The following is a 25,572-nucleotide window of genomic DNA, read 5'->3' as shown; positions in this document are numbered from 1 at the left end:
GGGCATTTTGCGTTTCTAACTTTACCAGCCAATCACAATTTAATGTGACGTCACGAGAAGGATGTATGGTTCAAAAATTTAATTTCTCTCAAACTAGATGATAAATTTTCAAAAACTTTACTGAAATCAAATTTCTGATGCCTCTCACATAATTGGAAAACATTTTAAAGTTTGAGAACAGCTTATATTAAATGATTTGAAGTCCAAAATCTTGAAATGGTAATCTTTCCCAAGATTCCTTGCGTGTAAACACTGTTCATTGTACTAACAGAGAAACGCAAATCAGATGACATCCGGAGGCGTGGCTAAATAACGCTCACTCATCAGCGTGTAGGAAGGCAACTCTTATTAAGATTATCCATCAAGTCTGTCACGCTTCTATCTATATGCTTTAGAGTTGTCTTCTCGCTTAACCTAGTTGCAGTATTGAAAAATCACAAAAAGTTAAATACAATCCACTTAATATCTACATTGTCATAGACTGATTATGTTATTTATCTGAATTAATTTTTCAAAAATATTGTTGCAAGGTAGGTTGCTGGTTTGAGACCTGAATTATTTAGGAATGGTTGAGTCAGTGATGATATGATCTCTTAATCACAGTTTGTTAAAACAGAATGGTTCAGCTCAGTTTGATTAAATTGCTATATTTTGACACTTGTAGTAAACTTTTTTTTAAATAAATACCATCATTATGTTGCTTGTAAGACATTACCAATGTCATATCTTATTTATTAGCAATAATGCATCTAGTTATGATGCAACGTTGTAAATCATGAGGCAAAACTAGTAAAGAAGAAAACAAGCTTAATTAATCGGATCATAAAAATTTTGGTAGATGATTCCAGTTGTAAATAGAATATATATGCATACCATACATGGCATGAATTAATTATTAGCTGAGGGCTGAAGCAAATCAAATTACTGTGAATGACCATAAGTGACTGGTTACTTTGAGCTTAAAAAGCCCTTTGTTAAGTTAATAGGGTGGGTGCTTTAAATTCAGGCTGCATAGTCTACTTCCTTTTTACAATAAGACTGTTAAATTTCAATGAGGTTGTAGCAGAAAAGATTACTGATGAATATGAAAGTTTTGTTTAAAGATTTTTACACAAACTAAATGGGTACAAATTGGCCAATTGACCTTGAAATCTAAAAGGAAGTCGATTCAATTCAATTGAATGTAGTCGTAGCACATCAACTCATTCATTCTAACGTGATGAGTAAAAAAATAATGGTTAAATTACTCTGTGATAAAGGTGCATATATGTATATTTGACACAGAATACTCATAGCGAGTAAAAGTAGGAAGAAACTTTTAAACAGTGTGTCAAGAAACCTCTTACAACTCTATACGTGCATAGGGTGGTAAGTGGTTTTTTACACATTGTTTAAGAGTTGCTTCCTCTATTTAAACTTGATGCGTTTGTAATAGCTTGTGCAAGCTAATACGTTTAGAAAAAAAAATAATAATAATATATTTTAATGAATATTTGTATTTTTATTAAAAAACTTTTCACTAACGTTATATACAAAAGACATTTCCTTGCCACACCGGTGGGCGAACAATTGGTAGAGCCGTAGTGTGAGGAACCGATAACATTGATTATGCAACTAGCGTGACATTGCATTTTTAACTGTATTCGTAAAACGAAGGTAATGAAACATGACTTCTGTCTACATTTTATTTAGTGTTAGGCCGTTGATACAAAAATAGTTTCACGATCACGAGGCCTTTCGAAGCTTGAAAGTGATAAGTGACTCTCTATCTTATCCATGTTTTTATTAATCTATATCATTCTCATTATGCTGTAACTAATGTGACTGTGCTAGTTAAAATATAGGATGAAATATTTTACAGAGCACACACGTTAGAGCGTCGCAACAAGTCACCTAGTTAAGAACATCTTTTCGTATACAGTATTCATAAACATAGTGACATAGTGTTACAGTTATGATTTACGGTTAGGTTTAAATTGGACCTTTATACAGATATTGCTTATGAAAGCCGTAGTTGGATGCCACCAGTTTAAAGCTTTTTTTGGGATTTTGTACCAACTTTAAGCAGCGTAGTTGTTGTATTTTAGAGGTAGCTGCTCACTTTAATTACCAGCTGTTGTTAGAGTAAAGTCTAATAATGTTAATACTGAGCTTTCTTTTATCAGATTAGTAGCATTGGCATTTGCAGTGGTTTGTCATCAGCCGATAAAAGATTAAGGTTTTGTTGTGAAAGGAGAAATTATTTGTTAGAACTTGGTATTACCAATTGTGTCATCTGATATCATCAACTGATAGCTTTATAAGTAATTAGAGTGTTGTAACTTGTTAGTATGTAGAAAATATTTATGAACATCAAAGGGGCCGTGTGTCAACTAAAACAAAAAATACAACAGTGATCGTAAGCAGCACCCAAATTAATGACCAACTTTGTTTGCATGTTAATATTAAAGGTGTGTCAGATGCGTGTCCGGATGAGCTATAAAAACAATAAAAACTTTTATTCGCAACTAATAGATGCTGATTTTACACTATGCAGCAACTAAACATTAGATAGTTTGATTGATAGTTGATAGTTTGAAAAATTGATAGTTTATTGGCCTTTGTTGTAATTTTACTAGCTACCAACTCATTCAATGTTCCTTTATTCTGTCGTGCCAATATGGATTATAAGAACTATCTCAATAGAAAAAGCGAAGTTTAATGATTTATGTGTTAGCATCGGTCAAAAACTGGATCAGCCCCTGGTCAATAGAGTTCATAAAGACAGTATTATCAATATTTTGCCTTGGCATGAAATTTTTACTACAATAAGAGCTGTCAGTCTGTTCAATGTCGTGGTTAGAGGTTGGGGAAATATTTCATTGTATGGGAATCAGACTTATGACTTGCAGCATGATAGGCCGACACTTTAAACAACTGCAACAATCGACTACCACTGGTATTCCAGAATAATTGTGTGTATAGTTATACACCTGACGATCTCTCATGACACACTAGACTGCCAGTGTTCTAGTATATATAACAAGACGAAATAGCAAAAGCGAAGACAGCAGCTATTATGGTTTAAAAATAGTAAAAAGATTACTTGGGAAAGCAGACAAGATTACAGATAATGATTAATATGCAGCGGCTAATGACGATATAAATGCAGTATTGTGTGAAAGGTTATCAAAAAACTAATAAAACAAATATAAATATCATACTGGTTTAATGTCTCTTAAACGCCTTTAGTAATAACTAGCTGTTTTAACTACACATTGTGTGTATGACAATAAATGAAAATAAGAATGACAATAAATGAAAATAGGAATGACAATAAATGAAAATAAGAATGACAATAAAGGAAAATAAGAATGATAATAAATGAAAATAAGAATGACAATAAATAAAAATAAGAATAACAATAAAGGAAAATAAGAATGACAATAAATAAAAATAAGAATGACAATAAATAAAAATAAGAATGACAATAAATAAAAATAAGAATGACAATAAATGAAAATAAGAATGACAATAAATAAAACTAAGAATGACATTAAAGAAAAATAAGAATGACAATAAATAAAAATAAGAATGAAAATAAATGAAAATAAGAATGACAATAAATAAAAATAAGAATGACAATAAATGAAAATAAGAATGACGATAAATAAAAATAAGAATGACGATAAATAAAAATAAGAATGACAATAAAGGAAAATAAGAATGACAATAAATGAAAATAAGAATGACAGTAAATAAAAATAAGATAAGAAACTTTATCTAGCTCAAGTTCATTTATTGAAGTTGGTGTTTATTTCATTGTGATGGGAAGTGTGTAAAGTTTTTGACGAAGATAAAATTTCTGGACCAGAGGGAGGGGTAGGACTGTCAATGAAGATGCAAATAGAAAACAAGTTTTTGTTAATGCTGTAGACTAAAATACCTGTCTGGCCCTGGAGAGGCTCACAATTGTCAACTTTAATTTTTTCCCTTAGTATACAAATGACTTTTTATTAAATAAATAATTTAATATTGGATCAAAATGCAGCATTTTTACTGATGAGGCTGTTTTGTTTAATGCAAGGAATATTTTCATTAATTACAAAAAATTCTTAAAATACAAGCATGCCCTTCCATGCTTGTATTTTAAGAATTTATCAGATTCTTAAAATACAAGCATCTGATGTTAAGATGCTTGTATTTAAACAAGCATCTTAAATGCTTGTTTAAGATGCTTGTTAGAGTAAAGCATCTAACAAGATACTTTTTACCAGGTTGTTAAAAAGCATCTTGTTAGATGCTTTTTAAGCATCTAACAAGATGCTTAAAAACCTTACAAAGCACAATGGAATCTTTTTTTATGAACGACAAATTATAAAACATCTTTTCTTAAAAATATTGCTTCAACTTACAAAAGATGCTGGTAAATATGAACTACCGAAAGACCTTTTAGATTTTTTGCCAATTTGCTTGAAAAACAAAAATAAAATGGAAAAGAAAAGGAAAAAGAAATTTCAATTTTGCTGTGTGTGTTCATTTTGAATTTACTGTGTATGTTTTATATTGTGTATGTGTGTGTTCATTGTTGTACATTGTTTTCTGTCAATCGTTGGTCGTCTGCTACCGCTATTATATAATCAAGGAGTTATCATATATCACATACAGAGTGGGATAACTTTAATTTTTAGTAATTTGAGCTCGTTGTTTTTGTATACTGACATACAGTTTTGCAGTTTGCGCTGATGTAAATAAATCTTTCTGTTTACCTTCTTCAAACAGTTATTCTGAGCAAAACAAAACCAAGACAACAATACAATACCCACTTTCTCTGACCGCTCTCCGTCTACTCCCGCGGTCTTTGCTTAGCCTCATTTAACTGGACAAGGCCGAAAGGTAAACAAACATACCATTCGTAGTTTTTATTCATTATTTTTCTGTTGTTTCCTTATACACTCTTTCTATTTATTATGTAGTAATATAATTCTAACATTCATTTCTCACAAGTTTCTGACATTAAAAATATTTATAATTTATACAAATACTATGTTGAGTTTTGTGAGGGCTTGAAACGAATTAGTGCATTCACATGGTAAAAAGCGTTTCCACATTTGAAGTTTTTTACTTATAAATTGGCTTCCAAAACAAATTAATTTTGTAAATGGTGGTTCCACTGTACCCTGTTTGCACGATCTGAAAATTCAGCACTTTTTGTTTATAACAATGTAGATTCACGACTGTTACTGGACCTTGACCTTCTCTCTCATGCAGCTGCAGCCAGCCATTGTCAATCCAAAATGGCAACGGGGGAGCGTGTGCACCGGAAGCTTCCCCAATGTAAGTTATAAATCGATATTTCCCTTTGTCTATGGGTTGATCAATGGTACAAAGTTCAAGGCCCTGGTGGCCAGTGGTTGCGAGCAATCGATAATGCAAGAAAAATGGGTTCAGCAAGCAGGGTTATTACCGATTGCTTGCACCCACTGTCCACTAGGGCCTTTGACTTTGTACAATTGACCCACACATAGACAAAGGGTAACACCGATTTACAACTTACATTGAGAAAGCTTGCAGTGCACAACAATTTATGGGAGTTGAACTGAGTGATGATTTAAAAGGGTTCCAAGTAGTCAAATAATTGCTAAAGCTCACAAACCCAGCATGTTTTTAAACTTTGACTCCAAGCATTGACTGTAGATGATGAAAATTGTTTAAGCTGGAAACTATTCAACAATTACACGTGTATGATGTATAACATGTTTACATTATCTTCTCATCGTAAGCTAACAATGTTTTACTTGAGAGAGGATAGGCAGTCCTTACAACATACCTTAAACAAAATGTCACCTTTGACTCGAGCTAGTTGTGGGATGGTGGCGTGGATTGAGTAATAATTAGTAAACAATGTCCAACAACCTCTACACATTTCTTTTGATGGCTTAGCTTGATACATTTCAAAGAAGCCACAAAGTTATCAAATACTAAGTAACATTTAAGAGAGAGAGGTAAAGTCTCTTGAATAAGGTACTCATAATTTTTTGTACAATAATAGAGAGGCGTGTTCAGCTTCATTGATAAGCTCTCTGATAGCTGCTGATTTTCCTACACAAATGGATTATTGTCTGATAATATGCTATGGCCTGGGTCTCGTATCACTTGTGTAAATTGTTTGGTTTTACATGCTCTGTAATCTTTTCATGGAACAACAAATGAATATAATACATATGACGCGACGAATGGGTATTTGATACTATCTCCTCCCGTTTCTACTGCTACTAGCTGTCCTACCCAGTGTTGTCGGGTAATAAAAAAGTTTGTGAACAGAAAATTGATTTGTATTTAATATATTAACAACATTTGTCATTCTAACTCTCAAACTACATGAGAAAAGTGTTTTGTGTAGTTGAAATAAATTAAGAGAGAAAATGAAAAACAACTAAAGGTTTTCAAACTTTGTCAAACAACTGTAACTTTCAAATTTCATATTATGAGGAAAATGTTTTGTGCAGATCAAATAAATTAAAAAAAATAACACAACTATAAAAGGATTTAAATGTAATTGTGAAATATTTAGCAAGTAATAGCTAAATTGAGTCTGTTTTGCTACGATTACAATAAAATATGATTCGGTAATGATACAATTAATACGAACTGAGAAAACAAAATAAAAATCCTGAATATATTGAATTAATAGTAGAAATTCTCACATAGAAGTCTGTGTATATAAAAAAAGCTACCGTTCCACCAGAAGCTATCCATCAAAGCTTTGAATACTACGATACTGGTACCTATTGATACTGGTGCAAATAAAAAATGAGATATCGGACTGTTGTTGTCTGACTGAACAGAGAGAGAATGTCGAGGCTTGTCCTACGGAGATAATACAATTGTCCGCATGCAAAGAATTGGCCTTGACCGTAGATATAGCAATTGAACCTTACGAAAAACCGAAAATAGAAGTTCAAGAAAACACCAACAAGCATCGTGTTTTATAGAGTTCATAGAGTTTCAAATAATACGTCATTTAGCATGTGCATATGGTATGTGGTATATGATAGTGTCTTTGATGATTATTCCTTGTATAGCTCAGTGGTATTGGTGATTTTATAGTAGCAGTCGCCATCTGCGTGAGTTCAAATTTATCATACTGTGGAATTTTAAATTTCAAGATTTTAATAAGTATAGCTGGGCATATACAGACACAGACAAACTTTGAGAAATATATATACCAAAATTGAAGTTATAAATTCAATGATTTCAAGTTAAATTATGAACATTTTATGAGGTTGTAGTATAGCACTGACATAAGAGCATGGACAAAGAATCATGGGTGGTTTTGAACAAGCTAGAAGCTGTTTGTTAGAAGATGGGTGGCTTAAATATCTATGAAAGAGCTGCACTAGTCACTAGAGAAATCAGTGATCCGTTCACGGAACAGTCGGAGAACTTTTAGCAAGTGTATTCAGCAGTTTGGCTAGCGGGTTGCCAGTAGAACACAAACAGCTTTGAGAAACAAAAAGTTATGAATTGTCTTGACCATGTTTTTGAAACAGAAAAAGTAGCGGACCATTTATTTTTTCGCAGCTCGTCAAACTGGTGTGAAGGTTAGTCTAGACTAATTTGATGAACGTGCCTATTATTAATTGTTTAGTTGAAACTGTTCTAGTTTGTATAGCAAGCGAATCAAATAAAATGTATAAACGAAGATTATTGTCTCATATGATGCCTCTCTATTAAAAGATAGGAAAGAAGTTTGATGAAACATTTTGATAAATTTCATGAAAGCCTTGTGCGCTGTAGTCGGACAGCATGTTTGACTTGTTAGTTGCATGTATATTATAGTAATTCTGTTAGCTCACAATAATGTTTGTAAACATTAAATGTAGAGCAGACTGAGCATGGCCACAGAACGAGTCTCTTTAAATGATGAAGAGCAGTCGATCATTCGCTCGGCTGAGGAAGATGATTCTTTGGAAAGCAAAGAGTGGTTTAAAGAATGCAGGGTGTACTACACCCTTCCAACAATCAGGTTGACTATCGTGACATCTCTGCTTCTTCTGTGTGACCTCATAGTTTGTAATACTCTATGGCTAACAGGTGAGCTACTTTTTAAAAATGTGACATTCTGTTACTGGTGTGTTAGTCTGTAATACCATGTTATGTCTCAGTATGTAATACCATGTGTTTTCTCAATCTGTAACACTCTGTAACATGTAACAATGTAATGTAAACATGTAACAATCATGTAACACATGCGATGTCACCGTCTGTAACCCCATGTAATTTCACAGTTTGTAATACACCGTAATGTCAGTCTCTATGACTGTGTGATGAAACAGACATATTTTTGCAATATCGTAAAGGGTACTGCCGCGTGCTATTTAGTTTTGCTATTATCAATTTAATTTTAATTTTTTTGGCAAGAAGAGCACTAAAGCGCAAGCCGACTCTAGTGTTTTAACTCTGTGGAAACTGTTCCATCTCTGTGGAAGTTTAGGTACAATTGCGCACATTGATACTCTACAGACAATCTGATTCCATACAGTGCTATTAATAGGCATGTACTCTACAGACAATCTGATTCCATACAGTGCTATTAATAGGCATGTACTCTACAGACAATCTGATTCCATACAGTGCTATTAATAGGCATATACTCTACAGACAATCTGATTCCATACAGTGCTATTTATAGGCATGTACTCTACAGACAATCTGATTCCATACAGTGCTATTAATAGGCATGTACTCTACAGACAATCTGATTCCATACAGTGCTATTAATAGGCATGTACTCTACAGACAATCTGATTCCATACAGTGCTATTAATAGGCATGTACTCTACAGAAAATCTGATTCCATACGGTGCTATTTATAGGCATGTGCTCTACAGAAAATCTGATTCCATACAGTGCTATTTATAGGCATATACTCTACAGACAATCTGATTCCATACAGTGCTATTTATAGGCATGTACTCTACAGACATGCACTCTGCAGCATAGTATATACCATAGTATAGCATAGTGTATAGCAAGTGGTACAACATGCATACAACTTGACAAATGTATATCGCACTACATCTATAGTACTACGTGTGTTTAGCATGTCTGATGGCATGTATTTAGGTTATTAAATTAAAGCTATGGTATGGGTGCATGTAGCATGGCATGAATGCTGATGGTATGCATGCACCATGATGACATATAAGTAGCATGGCATGTATCTGACAAGCAAGTATATTACACACACGAATGCTAAGTGGCCCATAAACACGGTGACACACATGCAATGTAGCCTGCATTATAGCCTGTAGCCATACTATTATAGTATGGCATGTGGTTAGCACCCCATGTATTTACATTTTATAGTATGGCATGTCTCTAGTGTGATTTGCATTCTGAGCGAAATGTATGCAGGATAGCGTGTGTATGTAGGTATGTAGGAAGGGTGACACGTGTAAAAGAGTGGCATGTATGCTATGGGGTATATGTGCTGTACACTATGTATACACTATGTATACACTATGTATACACTATGTATACACTATGACACATATGCGGTGTCTTAAGTGTTGGCTACGTTTTACCTAATGGGTTATGTGCACACTATATTATGTGTATGCCATGCTACATGCACGTCTCCCTATACTATGTCTGTTGTATGTTACTTAACTCATGCATCTGGCATTATGAACTCTGTGTTGAAATATTCTGTGGTACGTGTAAGCTAGGCTAAGTATGTATTGCGCTACATGTCTATGATACTCGAAATAGTTTTACTGATCGGATTCATAAATTGCTTTGTGGCTCAGGTAGTATAATATTGGTAATACAATGTTTTCCTCTTTTTGATAGGAGGTATTGTTACAAGCAGCGTCCTGGATTACCAGTTCTCCACTTCCGTGTTTGACATTGCGATGATCTCTATATTTAAATGGCTGGCTGTTTCTATGCTCCTGTTAAATGCGGAGAGTCGTACCTTAACAGCCGTGAGCACGTTTCGTCGTGTATCACGCTCCGCTGTTATAGTCGCCCTGCTACTCTGCTTAGCTTCATTTGTCGTTGTCATGACAAAGGTTAGCCAAACAGACCTTATTACTTGAATACTTGATGGCTTTAATTGCAACATAAATGTCTCTATGGTGCTTTTAGTGGCTGTGCGTTGGGTGCAACTTGATCTTTTGGAAGTTGCTGGTTTTACATCATTTTACACTGGCAGTTCTTTTCTTTTGCTAATCTGTGTTTCTGAAAATAAATAGTTTGGTTTTATTTTTAACATAGTGCTAACAGTTGGTCATGTGCAATGATTCTATTGGTGGTTTTCGCACAAACCTTGATCATCATCTTCATCGTTATCCATGTTCTTATCATTGCTTCGCTGAATCCCACAAGTTCGCTTCAGTTGATGTCGTGCATTGTTTCATATAGTGTGCTTAGGCTGTCTTGACAAATTTACATGAAGATTGCGAATTCACACCACATCAACATGGAAAGAGGCATAATCATATTAGATGAAAACATATGTTTTATAAGAAAAAGTATGAGACAAACCAACTTTACTGTTGGTTGTCATTGTCTCACTGCCCTACACCTTAGCTAGATCTATCATCTGTAACTCAATGTAGCTAATGTGATGCTTAAGAGTTTGAATCCTTAGCCGATTATTTTTCAAGCATATAGTTGACAAGCCCAGTTATGGGCTGGTCATGTCGACGCGGCGTGATTTGGCAACCAATTTCAATCTGTAGGAATCATTCTGTGACTATCCCTTTGTTTCGTTGTAGGGCATCATGGTGCTAGTCAATTATTCTGCGATTTCACGATCTCCTCTGCCAGGCACCTACTACGCCTGTCTAATCGTTTCGATAACCTTAGCGCTCATCGAGTCTCTCCTTGTGATAGCCGTCTGCGTGTACTTACCACATATCAGTAAGAAGGCTATAAAACATATTGTCAATAAAAACAATGTGGAGCTGGATACAGATGGAAATGCTATCAAGCAAAAGGCATCTCTGAAGCGGCTCATAAAGATAGCCAAACCTGTAAGCATTATCTGTTCTGTTAGTCCTTGTGTGCGTGTGTCTGGTGCATGCCTGCAGGCAGCCTCACCTTGTGTGTCTGGTGCATGCCTGCAGACAGCCCCACCCGGTCTGTTAGCGTAATTTGCAGGCTTTGACTACTTGCCAATAAATCTTGTATGTCTTGACTCACCTGTTGACCAAACCCTGAAGTTTAAACTGTACTGTTTACTAGAGAGTTGAAGAAAAACATAATAACAACTGTTAAAGTGTTTCTATTTATTTACATTTGGAGCAATAGTTGAGAGATCAAGGTTTTTTCAGTTGAACAGGAAGATTGGAAAATCTAATTAACCCTTTCAAGCATATATGTATCAGCTATGGAGGTTTGAGGAAGGTTTGGTTAAATGTAGCACAGGATAGTTAGTGTAATGTGAGATATACATGGTACCAACTTAAATCACCTTTACTCAATTGGAGGAGCGATGCATTGCTTTGACTGTAAAGTGTAACAGACATTATAAAAAGTTATAACAATTTTTGTTCATCTATCCTTTGTATTTGGTATTGGTAACTGACTGGACACTTAATTGTTGATTTTGTTAATTCTTTTAAATAAATTTGGCCAACAGTACCTTTTTAAGCAGATAGGATGGACATGAAATTTGCTTATTCACAAATTCTTGCCACGTTGCAAGATCATTTTAATGAGCATCCTACTAATACTGACAGATAGAAAAAGAACTTTGTTTGTGGTGGCTATTTTAGGATTCTTGACCATTTTCCAACCATGCTTCATAGTAAATTGCTTTCTGTTCAGCTCTAAAGTGTTAAATTATGAAAGTATACTGTATTATTATTTTATATCCTGACTAACTTTTAGTACTGTAACAAGCTTACTTATCTGTTTCCTGTTTGCAGGTTTTAGAAATTTCATTCTGCCTAAATGTCATGCTCATCGATGTAGCATTGCTTTTATTGGCTGTACAGTACATTGTTTAGAGGAATTTTACAAAATCTGCTTGATTCTTTGTGTTATTAGGAACTACCTCTAATTCTGGTTGGATGCTTTTGCCTGCTCATAACAAGTGGGGCTGGTATTGTGGCTCCCCTCTTCTTTGGCGAGGTTGTAGATGCAGCTCAGACTTCCATGGGTAAGCAACTCTGTTTAATGTGTCTACACTTTGTGCTGATTTGTTTAACAACCCCGCTTCTGCATTTGGTATCTCTACCAGTGCTGAATAGAACAAGAAAGCTTCACAGAATGTCCGAGTCTATACCACATCATTTTTCATGTGTCTGTCTGGGTGTCTATATCACATCGTTCATCATGTGTTTGTCTGTGTGTCTATACCACATCATCCTTCATGTGTCTGTCTGTGTGTCTATTCCACCTCATCCTTCACGTGTCTGTCTGTATGTCTAGACCACATCATCCTTCATGTGTCTGTCTGTGTGTCTATACCACATTATTGTTTAGGTGTCTGTTTGTGTGTCTATCCACCTCATCCTTCATGTGCCTTTTTGTCTATCTCTAATCATTCCTCGTATGTCTGTGTGGTTTGTCCCACATCATTCCACATGCATGTGTCTGTGTGTCTATCCCGCTTTACTCCTCATCTGTCTGTGTGTCTATCCCGCTTTACCTCTCATCTGTCTGTGTGTCTATCCCGCTTTACTCCTCATCTGTCTGTGTGTCTATCCCGCTTTACCTCTCATCTGTCTGTGTGTCTATCCCGCTTTACTCCTCATCTGTCTGTGTGTCTACCCCGCTCTATTTCTCATCTTTCTGTCTGTCTATCTCACTTTACTTCTCAACTGTCTGTGTGTCTATTCCACTCTATTTCTCATCTGTCTGTGTGTCTATCCCACTTTACTCCTCTATCCCTCTTTACTAATCATCTGTCTGTGTGTCTTTCCCACTTTACTTCTCATCTGTCTGTGTGTCTATATACTTTACTCCTGATCTGGCTGTGTGTCTATCCCACTTTACTCCTGATCTGTCTGTGTGTCTATCCCACTTTACTCCTCATCTGTCTGTGTGTCTACCCCGCTCTATTTCTCATCTGTCTGTGTGTCTGTCCCGCTCTATTTCCCATCTGTCTGTGTGTCTACCCCACTCTATTTCTCATTTGTCTGTGTGTCTATCCCACTTTACTCCTGATCTGTCTGTGTGTCTATCCCACTTTACTCCTCATCTGTCTGTGTGTCTATCCCGCTCTATTTCTCATCTGTCTGTGTGTCTATCCCGCTCTATTTCTCATCTGTCTGTGTGTCTATCCCGCTCTATTTCTCATCTGTCTGTGTGTTTATCCCGCTCTATTTCTCATCTGTCTGTGTGTTTATCCCGCTCTATTTCTCATCTGTCTGTGTGTCTATCCCGCTCTATTTCTCATCTGTCTGTGTGTCTATCCCGCTCTATTTCTCATCTGTCTGTGTGTCTATCCCGCTCTATTTCTCATCTGTCTGTGTGTCTATCCCGCTCTTTTTCTCATCTGTCTGTGTGTCTATCCTACAGCAAAACTTAATCAGACGGTAATCATCTTGTTCCTTATATACTGTGCCTACGGAGTCGCTGGTTTCTTCAGATCTTGGTTCTTTGAGTTGGCTGGCCAGAGGCTTGTTGCTAGGCTACGAGTCATCTTGTTCACAGCCTTAATCAGGCAGGACATAGAATTCTTTGATGTCACAAGGTCAGTTTGCTTTATTGCTTGTTAGCATGTCTCTAGTCACCATGATTGTAATTTTTGGTGCTAGTAGCAGCAGCTGTAAAACCAGCATATATCATTGTATTAAGGTTGCTTATTTTACTAGACCCCACCTCATTCAATTCAAATAGATCTTAAAATTATGACCTCACTATGAGCAGATAACTCATGACTAGGCCATCAAACCTCTGGTTACGGTGACCTTACCTTAACATATAAATTTCTGACATTCGACAGAAAAATCCACCCGATATTTGACTCTTACCTCAAGATGTTTTCCAATAAGCAAGGTTCAAATATTTAAAAAAATGAAATATTTGAAAAATGGAGTGTTTTCTAGATGAAAGTGGAAAGGCCCAAGTGCAAATTAAAAAAATAACATAAATACAGAATGACCAAAACTAGATGAGCTAAGTTAGTTTAAGTTCACCTAGTCTGAATAAAAGTTGTCTTTCACTTGGTATTTCTGTCACAACCTTTACCTACGCACTACCCAACCTGCCCTTCCATTTGTGTATCTCTGGAACATTGCCAACAAAAATTTCATTCTTTTGATCACTTCTTAATTAATGTGTTTTTACATCTTTGACACTTTTCCATTCTGGTTTTTTATTGCTCTGCGTAATTATTTGCAGTATTTATTAATGAATTATAGGTTTTTGGGCTAGGAAACAATTTAAACACATTAAAGCGTATTGTTCTGGGTAGAATTGATAGAACATATGACAGTTTAACGTAGATTTCAAAATAAATTAAATTCTATATTAGAGATTTCGCCGTAGCTGATTAATAATCAGTCATTATAAGGAAATGAAAAGGCTTTGGGTGTTTCATGATGAATGACGATTCCTTGGTACTTGTTATAGAATTAGCTATTAATTATGAACAAAACTAGTTCACAGTAACACCTCATTACTCTTGTTTAAACTCATTCACAACAGCTGTATCGTTCTCATAGAAAATTACACGCATCCACCAAACCTTGAAAACTGAAATTTTTGCCTTTGCAAAGCAATTTTAAGGGAAGGTGAACGTAAGAATTTGCATTTAAACTGTTCAGTTAAGTGTTCAAAAGTTCCGATCAGATTGTTCAATACTAGATACCATTTAAACCAAGTCTCATTATTATAATGATTAGCTCGAGATTCCACCGCTCGGCAAGTACAAAAAATAGTTACAGATTTGCCTAATTACTGCTTTTTTGACAGGAACAATGTATGAAATTCACCTTTTCTCTACTAGTAGGTGTTAAAAACCTTTGATTCTAAGAGTTTTAATAACTTGAAAATATTTGCAAACTTTATGGACTGTTTTATAATGAATTATTTAAACAGCTTCATTGTAAAATATTTGCTATGTAAATGTTTAAGGTTGAGTAATTTAGACGCTCCAATAACGTAAATAATCAGTTGTGAGAATGTTTATGCTATAAGGATTTTATGTTATACCAACCGTAAAATACATGTGCATGTAAATTTCCTAATCTGTCTAAGATGTTCCTAAACTCTCCCCTTTAACCTTTCCAAAAAGAAAAAATCAAACTTAGCCTTTTAATTTAATGACTGTACAATTACTGTGGTATTATTGGTTTGTGTTGAGAACTTTTCTTTTTTCTTATCACTTTCACATGGTTTGGAGTCCATGGTTACGGTAATATTACATTAAATTAAGGGAGCGCACACTTTCCATGTTAATTTAAATCAATTGTTTAATTTTTTTTGATCCAGGAAGTTCTATGCAGCAAAAAAAACTGTATATGTTTAAAATAAAGTAAAACAAACATCTATCTTTACTATAGTAAGTACGGTGTCTGTCTGTTATCCGTCTGTTCGAAACCGGTTTAGAGGTTAGGATAAAACATAGTTTTCAACAAGACTCTAATTCATGACATTCAGATTTATAGACCGACACTCTAACACTTTCACCAATTGACTGCCTTTGGGTAATTCTGCATAGTTGTGTAGTTACTTATTTGCGTTGTATCCACACACCTGATGATCTCTCACTGCACTTTAGACTGCCAGGGTAATAGTATATATATAATATATATACCTCTATACGTTGTTTTCTCTCCCAAGTGTGGCAGAGAGTAAACGATTATTTTAAGGCTAACTATGAGACTCTCGTTATTCAAATCAAAGTTGAGAACTTACACCGACTGGACGCTTAACGCCATGTGGAAATTTTTGATGTAACCCAAAGCAAAAACTACATAAATTCTTTACGTTAACTGGAATTCACATACCGGTAATAGGAAACTTATGTCATAGGAGCATCCCTGTATTGCATTTCAGTATTCAATAAATTAATTTATTGAGGGTTATTTTCGGAATATTTTTAAAAACACTTGTTTTTTTAAACAGTTCAAATGAATCACATATCTCTTAAACATAGGTCAAGTAGAGCCTTACTCCAATCTTGTATGACCGCTACCTGGGAATTGGGCTAACCTCTCCTTCTTGCACGGAGCATGTTTGCATGTCTGCTATATATTCCATACAATCTATAGGACAGGTGAAGTGACCAATAGGCTCTCCTCTGATACCCAAGTAATACAGAGTGCTATAACAGTAAGTCTACACATAGCGCATTTCACCTCGTTTCACCGCATTTATTCGCATTTTAATATCTGCCTGCCGGCATTCTGCCAATATTTTAAATAACAATTTTGTTAAACCATGTCTGGATAGTTGCTGGGCTTTTTCATCCAGAAGATGATACCAAAATGACTGAACCCAGTTTCTTGGCCTTTTTGGTTTTTGTCCTAAAAACTCAGGCAGAAAGTTTGAACAAAAAATGCTGTTCTTGTTTTAAAGTAGGTGCTGCAGCAGCCAAGTCTGCACCTTTTGCGAATTCTATTACGTAGCAAAAACATTACAATCAGCTGTAATTTATTATTAGAATATTTCATAACCGTTTAGCGCTCTTGCACAAGCCGTAGCACATTATTGTTGTTATAGCCACGTATGAAGCCAGCTATCAGACCATCTAGCAGGTTTATTTTAAGTTATGGAAACAAAATTTTTATCTTGAGCTTTTTTAGACCTAGGATATAGATAGCTAAATACCACCCATATATTTGCATGCATGTTTTTGTGTACATGTGTGCACATGTGTGTATATTTCTGTACATGTGTGCGCATGTGAGCACTTGAGTGTATATGTGTGTACATGTGTGTACATGTGTGTACATGTGTGCACATGTGTGTATATGTCTGTACATGTGTGCACATTTGAGCACTTGAGTGTATACGTGTGTGTACATGTGCGTAGATGTGTGTATGGGTGTAGATGAGTGCACATGTGAGCACTTATGTGTATATGTCTGTACATGTGTGTACATATGAGCACTTGAGTCTATATGGGTGTAGATGTGTGTACATGGGTGTAGATGTGTGTAGATGTGTGTACATGGGTGTAGATATGTGTATATGGGTGTAGATATGTGTATATGGGTGTAGGTGTGTGTACATGAGTGTAGATGTGTGTACATGAGTGTAGGTGTGTGTACATGGGTGTAGATGTGTGTACACGTGTGTAGATTTGTGTACATGAGTGTAGATGTGTGTACATGGGTGTACTTGAGTGTAGATGTGTGTACATGTGTGTAGATGAGAGTAGATGTGTGTCCATGTGTGTAGATGAGCGTACATGGGTGTGCAGTTTAAGGACTATTCTTTAGGAAGTAGCAGGTGTGTGATTGGTGTGTGTGGAAGTAGCAGGTATGTGATTGGTGTGTGAGGAAGTAGCAGGTGTGTGATTGGTGTGTGAGGAAGTAGTAGGTGTGTGATTGGTTGTTTTAAATTGGTCTACTTGTTAATCTAGTAAGTTTCAGTTTCCCAGCTAAGATTATGCAGCAAGTTTTAAAAGCCAATTAGAATATAAAATTAACCATTTGACATGTCTTGCCTTCGCGACTAGTGAATTTCAGCTGAAATGTACAGGTGTACATTGTTACATTGTGTACATTGATGTACAGGAAATGCTAGTCTAAACTGAGGCCGAAGATGAGTCATTCATTCAGATGGTGCGACTGTCACTCATTCAGATGGTGCGACTGTCACTCATTCAGATGGTGCGACTGTCACTCATTCAGATGGTGCGACTGTCACTCATTCAGATGGTGCGACTGTCACTCATTCAGATGGTGCCACTGTCACTCATTCAGATGGTGCCACTGTCACTCATTCAGATGGTGCGACTGTCACTCATTCAGATGGTGCGACTGTCACTCATTCAGATGGTGCGACTGTCACTCATTCAGATGGTGCGACAGTCACTCATTCAGATGGTGCGACTGTCATTTGAGTGCACGAAAGCTCTATTTATTAATCATCTCTTATCGGATTGCCAACTATCAACTAGCAGTTTAAAATGGAATATGTGTGACTCTTTTCTCTTCTCTTTGCAGGTGAATATCTCAATGCTCTTACGAAACTTCATTACAATTATTGGATCTCTAGTGGTTATGTTCGCCCTCAATCCAGCCTTGACAGGCATCATGCTGGCAGTTGTACCTGTCATTTCTTTAAGCGCCGTTCAGTATGGTGAGTATAAGGAGGCAAACATAATGTTTGACAGATATCGCTTTACATCATGCTAGGCGGATATAGCTTTACATCACACAAGGCGGATATAGCTCTACATCATGCTAGGCAGATATAGCTTTAAATCATGCTAGGCAGATATAGCTTTACATCATGCTAGGCAGATATAGCTTTACATCATGCTAGGCAGATATAGCTTTACATCATGCTAGGGGGATATAGCTTTACATGCAGTACTAGTATAATAGATAGTGACAATTTTTTAGCCATGTAAAAGGTTTTCTATCGAATGGAGTGTGGAGATTGTTATAATATGACAGTGTAAGAGCATATTTGAAAAATATGAACAGTTCCCATGACAAGTTGATTGCGGTAATTTTGTTCCTATATTATAACAAGAGGGCATGACTCATACGGTATGATAAGTGGGTAATTCCCATAACTTGGGTAGGATCCAACATTACAGTTTTCCATCATTGCCAGCCGTTTCGTTAAAGTTGAGTTAATAATGAAAACACCAGTTGATATGGTAGGCCTAATAATTACATAATGGATATGCATCCATTATGTAATTATATAATGCTATTATAATGCCATTATGTAGACGTATTATCTTTAGAATGAATATATATCTAGTAGATTTTTTAATTCGGTTTTATTTTAATTTATGATATGAATTTTTCATTCAATTTAACTTATCACTGATAACAGTTAAACATATTTAGTTGATGGTCATTTCAAGATTACTATACGGGTAGTTGTATAAAATGGGCAAATAATAAATTCTTTGTACGGTAATGGTTATAATCCTTTAATCTAATGGTTATTCGTATAAACCATTCATTGAAGATTCATTCCTTCACCAACATTTACAGCAAACTCAACATCTTTCATACTAGAATCAGCCAACCACAAGAGATCATCAAGATGTATGGGTGATTAAGCAGTAATATGCCAGCTGTTTTTCAAGTTGCCATGAGGATACAATATTTAATGTTTGAAGCCGGCATTGATTAATAATAGTTGACTTTTGGCCATTTTGTGTAATGTTTCACTTGCAGGAAAGTTTATGAAAAAGCTGAGAAAGAACTTCCAAGATCGTCTGGCAGATGCAGGTACGGTGGCAGAGGAATGTATATCGAGCATGAGAACAGTGCGGGCGTTTAATGGAGACAAGAAGGCTGTGGCCGACTATGATAGAGAGATTATGAAAAGCTATGCCGTGGCCAAGAAAATTGCTTTTGGCACAGGTAAAATCTGGTTTAGGGGTGAAAGGGTGGTAGACTTTAGTAGGGTAAGCGTTTCCAGTTGTTTCTCATGGACTAGAATTTTGCATTGCTGATAACAAACAAGAAGTTGATTATAAACTTTATTGAATGCTTTCAAGTATGAGTTTATTTGTTTGAGTTCGATTCATATGATGGTGATTAGTATGAGCCTAGTTAGCATTAGTCCAATTAGCACTAGTCAGATTTGTATGCTTCCAATTCATATGACTTCTATTCGTACGCGTCCGATTCGTATGAGTCCTATTCGTATGAGTCCTATTCGTATGAGTCCGATTCGTACGAGTCCGATTCGTACGAGTCCGATTCGTACGAGTCCGATTCGTACGAGTCCGATTCGTACGAGTCCGATTCGTACGAGTCCGATTCGTACGAGTCCAATTTGTTTGTGCCTGATTAGTCTGTATCGGAGTGCTAATTTGACGGCCCTGGCTTGCTTTCCTTAACATCTACAGTCATATCTCTACATGCGAGCTTAATGCATTCCGAGTTCGAGCTCTTTGTCAATTTTCTCGTATCTCAAATCAGTTTTTTCTATATAAAATAAGTAAATACAAATTAATCTGTTTCCACTCTCTCGAAAACTTCCTAAAACAGGATATTACAATGGAAACCGTGTTTTTAATTGGTCTAATTCACCATTTGCGCTCACAAAGTAGCAAATACCTATCTAGTGGTTATGATCTTTAATAAAATGTAACATTATTATAAATTATAATACTGTACGGAGTTCTTACCTTCGATACAGCCAGTAGCAGCTAACGGCGGTGTGAAAGGGACTTGACAGTATTACTTTTGTGACACTTCGTAACATGAACCTTAGATTTAACCTAAAAAACTTAGCATACTATATACACTCACATGTAGAAATAAGTTGTAACATTACGTTACACTAAGCTTAATTCTAACTTTATTTTTTACGTTTTTGCTTCCAGCTTGGCTCGTTTTGCCTTTTTTTCACCTTGACTTTTAGCCAGTCTTTTTAAAACTTTCAAACTGACTGATGAGAACGATGCTGAATGAACTGAGCGATGCTGTTCTTGTAAGCGGCCTCTCACACACTCGGCCACCTAGTGGCTGCATCGAGAACCATCTCGTATGCTCGCATCTCAAATTTTTCTCATACCTCAAGGCAAAAATTTTCTCAGATTTACCTCGTATCTCAAATTTATCATATGTTGGGACACTCGTATGTCAAGGCATGACTGTACCTTAGCTAAATGAGAAGTACATGGTTGAAGACTCGTGTATGCAGCTAAAGTTTCTTGGACTGGCTCGCAAGTTTTCTGAATATCCTTATAAAAATCTCACCATCGTTTTTTAACTGGGCTTATCTCTTTCATAGTTGACTACTCGCTGTAGAATTCTGTTACTTCGATAAAGGGCTGCAATACAATGTTTATCTAGGTATGTATGCAGTTATTTGTATGGGTAGCATTGGAAACATCCGCTTGCTGCTCAGAGACGCTCTATCTCCGCGCATGCAGCAGTGTTCAGAATTATTATAAAGGATAGTAGGTCTCAACAGCAAGTTTGTTCTAGTGTCTGGCATTGGCAAGCAGTGAATACTTCTGCTATTATTAATATATGTTAATGAGTCTCATCCTATGTTCATTGTTCTTTCTTCTCTTACGCTGCAGCAATTACATGTACATGTAGGTCCACTTGTTCAACTAATTAGTATGTGATTATTATGATATGTTATAATGCTATAATCTTGACATGCATGGCAGGTGACGCAACAGGATTAGCTACACTGCAGTTTTAATCCTGGTTTTGTATTAGTAATTAGTAAGCTGACAGGAAGGTTAGCTTTATTATGTTCTATAATAGCAGATATATAGAGAATTGTGTAAGAGAGACTGGCTATTGCGAACTTATTTTGCCATATTTGACACTTGCCACTAAAATGACCACCTTAGTGCATTGTTTTTGTTTTGATGACATTTTGTCTCCGTATATATGTTGGTTTTACCATACCTCACTCTCATTTGAGTTTCTGCTATGGAAGTCGCCATGAACAGTTACAGCGTGAAACCCTTCAACAAAGACATGCTTGAAGATTTAGAACAGGAAACGTGTGACCATATTCTAGCGGCATCTTCTCAGTTAGAGATAGTCGAGGAGCGGCTAAGGCATGTGTCGGTGCGGTTGGAGAGAGCCAAAACTAGGGATGGACAAGAGCATATGATTGCTAGTCTTCTGTTGCAAAGAGATTCGATTGCGGCTGTGAGGAATGTTTACCGACACTATTTGAGAGCAAAGTATGCCAAGTTGAAGGAAGTAAAGGATTTAAAAACCATGAATAGTTCTGTGTAACGGCAACAATGTCGTCACTGTTAGCCAGCCAATCACAACAGCCCTCTTAAGGGCTACCACTACCAATAAGAGTTAATGTTTATGAGTTGCTGTTATTTGCGCTAGCAAACCGGTCTTACTGTTGCTCTGAATATTCTGGCTGTAGTTTACAGAACATTCCGCACTTTTTAGTTTATTTGGACCACCAGTTACTAGCAATGCTGAAATGTTCAGTGAGATATTCTTATTGGTCTGGCTCAAATCCAAACCCCTACAATGTTGTTTTTGTTATCGGCCCTGTTTTGTATTTCGTGTGATATAATGGTTGGATTCCACTAAAACTGTTTCCCTCAATGCAACCAATAACAATGACTATACATTGAGCCTCTGCCAGGTTGTAATTTGTGACAACTCTTGTAGTAATCCTTTCTCGGGTATCTTTAGAGTTGTTAGGAGATTTTGATGAAATAATGGTGAGTTTTAACTTTTGTTGTATGAAGTTCCTATCTTTGTAAGGTGTGTTCAGTGGATGGGTGAGCATAGCAGCGTTCGGAGCCATCTGCCTTGCCATGTGGTATGGTGGGAAGCTAGTGTTTGAGCAGCAACTTTCTGTAGGCACCCTCACCTCTTTTCTCGTCTACACCGTATCTATTGCTGGGGGTCTCGCAGTCATCTCATCATTGTATGGTGAGTTTATGCAGGTAGGTTAAGCCTTAGAGATGTGAGATACGTGAGCCTTAGCCTTAGAAATGTGAGATATGTGAGTCCTAGCCTCAGGGATGTGAGATACGTGAGTCTTAGCCTTAGAAATGTGAGATATGTGAGCTTTAGCCTTATTGATGTGAGATACGGGAGCCATCCCCTTAGAGATGTGAGATACGGGAGTCCCAGCTTTAGAGATGTGAGATATGTGAGCCTTAGCCTTAGAGATGTGAGATACGTGAGTCATAGCCTTATAGGTGTGAAATATGTGAGCCTTAGCCTCATAGATGTGAGATACGTGAGGCATAGCCTTGGAGATGTGAGGTACCTGAGCCATAGACTTAGGGATGTGAGATACATGAGCTATAGCCTTAGATACATGTATGTAGTCAGCGATGGCATCAGGTGTGTTTACCTACAGTGCATACAGTCAGACATGTTCCTTGTTTTGCTCAAGTGATTGCATTGTTTTCAGGCTGTTGGTGCGTCAGACAGGATGTTTGAGATACTGGACCAGGAACCTAAAGTAGTGGTTAGTGATAGCTGTCGTGAGGAGCCATGCGAGTTCACACCAGGTATTGGAGGCCATTTTACTCAATAGTTTACGTCTCTACCAATAATATGATTTTCACCTCTGGATCAATCCTAACCTTTGCCTGCTATTTTTTAAGGCCAAGTGAGTGTTTTTGCTTCTTCTCTACAAAAGGCCAAAGGTTTCACCTGCAAATTAAATATGTGATCAGTGTAGTAAAATGGTGTAATGGTATTTTGCCTACTGAAGAAGACATTGCTGCCTGTTTTGGTTGGTAATTTTGACACTATTTATGAGGCTGTGCGAGCTGTGCGAATAACTCCGAGGAGTGCCGTGAGACTGAATGAGAATATCAGCTGCAAAAGTATGACTCGTGAGTCATGACTCAGACAGCTTTAGTTGTCCGATCTCACCAGTCTCATAGCTACTGTCGTAGCTGCAAATTGTTCAGGAAGTCTTGTTGAGTCTGTAAACTATCAACTAAAATGATCAAAATAAAGGTTTTCAATTATCTCAGTTTCAATTTTAAACTTATAAATGATATAGTATGTTTTTAGCTAGGGTTGCATGCCTTGAATTGGCTGTCATGATGATGATGATGGTTAATATTTTTTGGTCTCTCCATTCCACGAGTTGCTCAACAGTAGCTGGTCACTTAAAAACTTGTTACTTCTTTTTACCTGAATCCCATTTCTATAGCAGAGACAGTAAGTGATGTGTATGATCTGTTATGATGTTCATTTCTATAGCCTTGGTAACACACTCATTGTATTTGCAGCTGTAGAGTTCAGTGACGTTCACTTTACTTACCCATCTAGGCCAGACTATGAGGTGCTCAAGGTGAGACAAGGTTTAGCCTGAGCTCTATCATGAATTTACAGTGTATTTTTTGGGTTTTTTTCATATTTTGTGGGATTTTTTGTACTTTTTGGGATTTATTTGGTATTTTTTGTACATATGAAATAAAAGCTTGTTTAGATGTTACTATATATCATAGTGTTGATGTGTCGTGTTAACTTTCCTGATGAAAAAGTGTCAGCTGCTTTATGCAATGATTGTCATGCAGGGTGTGACACTGAGCATTCAGCCTGGTAAAGTCGTGGCTCTGGTCGGACCATCTGGTGGAGGAAAGTCAACTGTGGTTTCACTCATTGAGCGATTCTATGATTGTAACTCTGGAGAGATATACTTGAGTGAGCCATTAGGCCAGTTGGCGCGTGGGTTAGCCTGTGTTGACAAACTGTTGTTTTTGCGGAGTTGTTCCCCCGTCGAGCGGGCGAGCATCACAACAGCTTGTCACAAGACGTATTGCACCTGATGCATCAGCTGCACTGAAAGGGAGTTGTTCTCTTCCATCTATGCGGCGTGGCTGTGATGTTATGGCAGTCGCTCCATCGGCAATCATAACGGATTTCGCAGAAAAGTTTATGCAGAAAAAAATAAGATTACGACAGTTAACCAAAGACCAGTTTCTGTTGTAAACGTAAGTAGAATTTAAGAATAAAATAAATTGAAAGTAAAATCCATAAGAACAAATAAAACTGACTGATACAAAAATAGTAATAAAACTGACTGAGCGCACAAATAATGACATGTTTAGTCGCTGTTGTTGTCTAAGTTCTCAGGTTCTACTAAAGTTTATCGCAGAGACGGGTCGCTGGTTAAACGTTGTAATTTTATTTTTTCTACATAAATTTTTGTGCAAAATTCGTTATGATTACCAATGGAGTGACCGACATAACATCGCAACCAAGCCGCATAGACGGAAGAGAACAACTCCCTATAAGTGCAGCTGATGCATCAGGTGCAGTACGTCTTGTGACAAGCTGTTGTGTTGCTCGCTCGCTCGACGGGGTAACAACTCCGCAAAAACAACAGTTTGTCAAGACAGCCTACACGTGGGTATAACTTCTGTATTTCATAAACAGGACTTGATTTTATTGTTTGGCTCTGAGAAAGTTTGAAAAATTTCCTGCATTTTTTAAAGAAAATTGTCTTGTGGATCATCTCTAGTGCTGGCTTTTTGAACAACGGTACAGTAAAGCAAATGTTCGTTAAACCCCCTCGGTGTCTATGCTTTGCATCACATATACTATTAGCTCTCGGTGTCTATGCTTTGCATCACATATAATATTAGCTCTCGGTGTCTATGCTTTGCATCACATATACTATTAGCTCTCGGTGTCTATGCTTTGCATCACATATAATATTAGCTCTCGGTGTCTATGCTTTGCATCACATATAATAGTAGCACTTTTAACACAGCGAAGCTTAGTCTTGTTCATACAAGCAAGTCCTCTGATCTTAGAGCGTATTAACAACTTAGAGCGTTCTATCAACTGTGAAAGCCTTTAGAAAAACACAATAATACTTTTGACCTGAATATCATTTTTAAACTTTGCTGAACTCAATGAGAAAACAGAAATTAAATAGAGTAAATAATTTGTTTTCACACTTTTTCAAAGAAGTGATATTTTAGAAGCGACTGAAGAAACATAG

At 36.5% G+C, this 25,572-nt stretch overlaps 1 protein-coding gene across 1 annotated transcript in view; it reads left to right on the top strand.

Annotated features, from left to right (window-relative positions):
• The first annotated feature begins 1,600 nt into the window (after nt 1-1,600).
• LOC137394373 (uncharacterized) overlaps nt 1,601-25,572 on the top strand; it is a 30,703-nt gene continuing 6,731 nt past the window's right edge. The window contains exons 1-13 of the mRNA XM_068081087.1: nt 1,601-1,656; nt 7,871-8,076; nt 9,838-10,058; nt 10,767-11,024; nt 12,043-12,154; nt 13,519-13,693; nt 16,218-16,278; nt 18,120-18,255; nt 19,317-19,505; nt 22,356-22,540; nt 23,017-23,116; nt 23,852-23,913; nt 24,140-24,266. Coding sequence (XP_067937188.1) covers nt 7,878-8,076; nt 9,838-10,058; nt 10,767-11,024; nt 12,043-12,154; nt 13,519-13,693; nt 16,218-16,278; nt 18,120-18,255; nt 19,317-19,505; nt 22,356-22,540; nt 23,017-23,116; nt 23,852-23,913; nt 24,140-24,266 — 1,825 coding nt within the window. The 5' untranslated portion in view covers nt 1,601-1,656; nt 7,871-7,877. The remainder of the gene's footprint in view (nt 1,657-7,870; nt 8,077-9,837; nt 10,059-10,766; nt 11,025-12,042; nt 12,155-13,518; nt 13,694-16,217; nt 16,279-18,119; nt 18,256-19,316; nt 19,506-22,355; nt 22,541-23,016; nt 23,117-23,851; nt 23,914-24,139; nt 24,267-25,572) is intronic.

The sequence above is a fragment of the Watersipora subatra genome, chromosome 1 (assembly GCF_963576615.1).
Source record: "Watersipora subatra chromosome 1, tzWatSuba1.1, whole genome shotgun sequence".
NCBI classification, from domain to species: Eukaryota; Metazoa; Bryozoa; class Gymnolaemata; order Cheilostomatida; family Watersiporidae; genus Watersipora; species Watersipora subatra.
The sequence above is the reverse complement of the archived record's forward strand: the minus strand, read 5'-3'. Positions and strand labels throughout refer to the sequence as shown.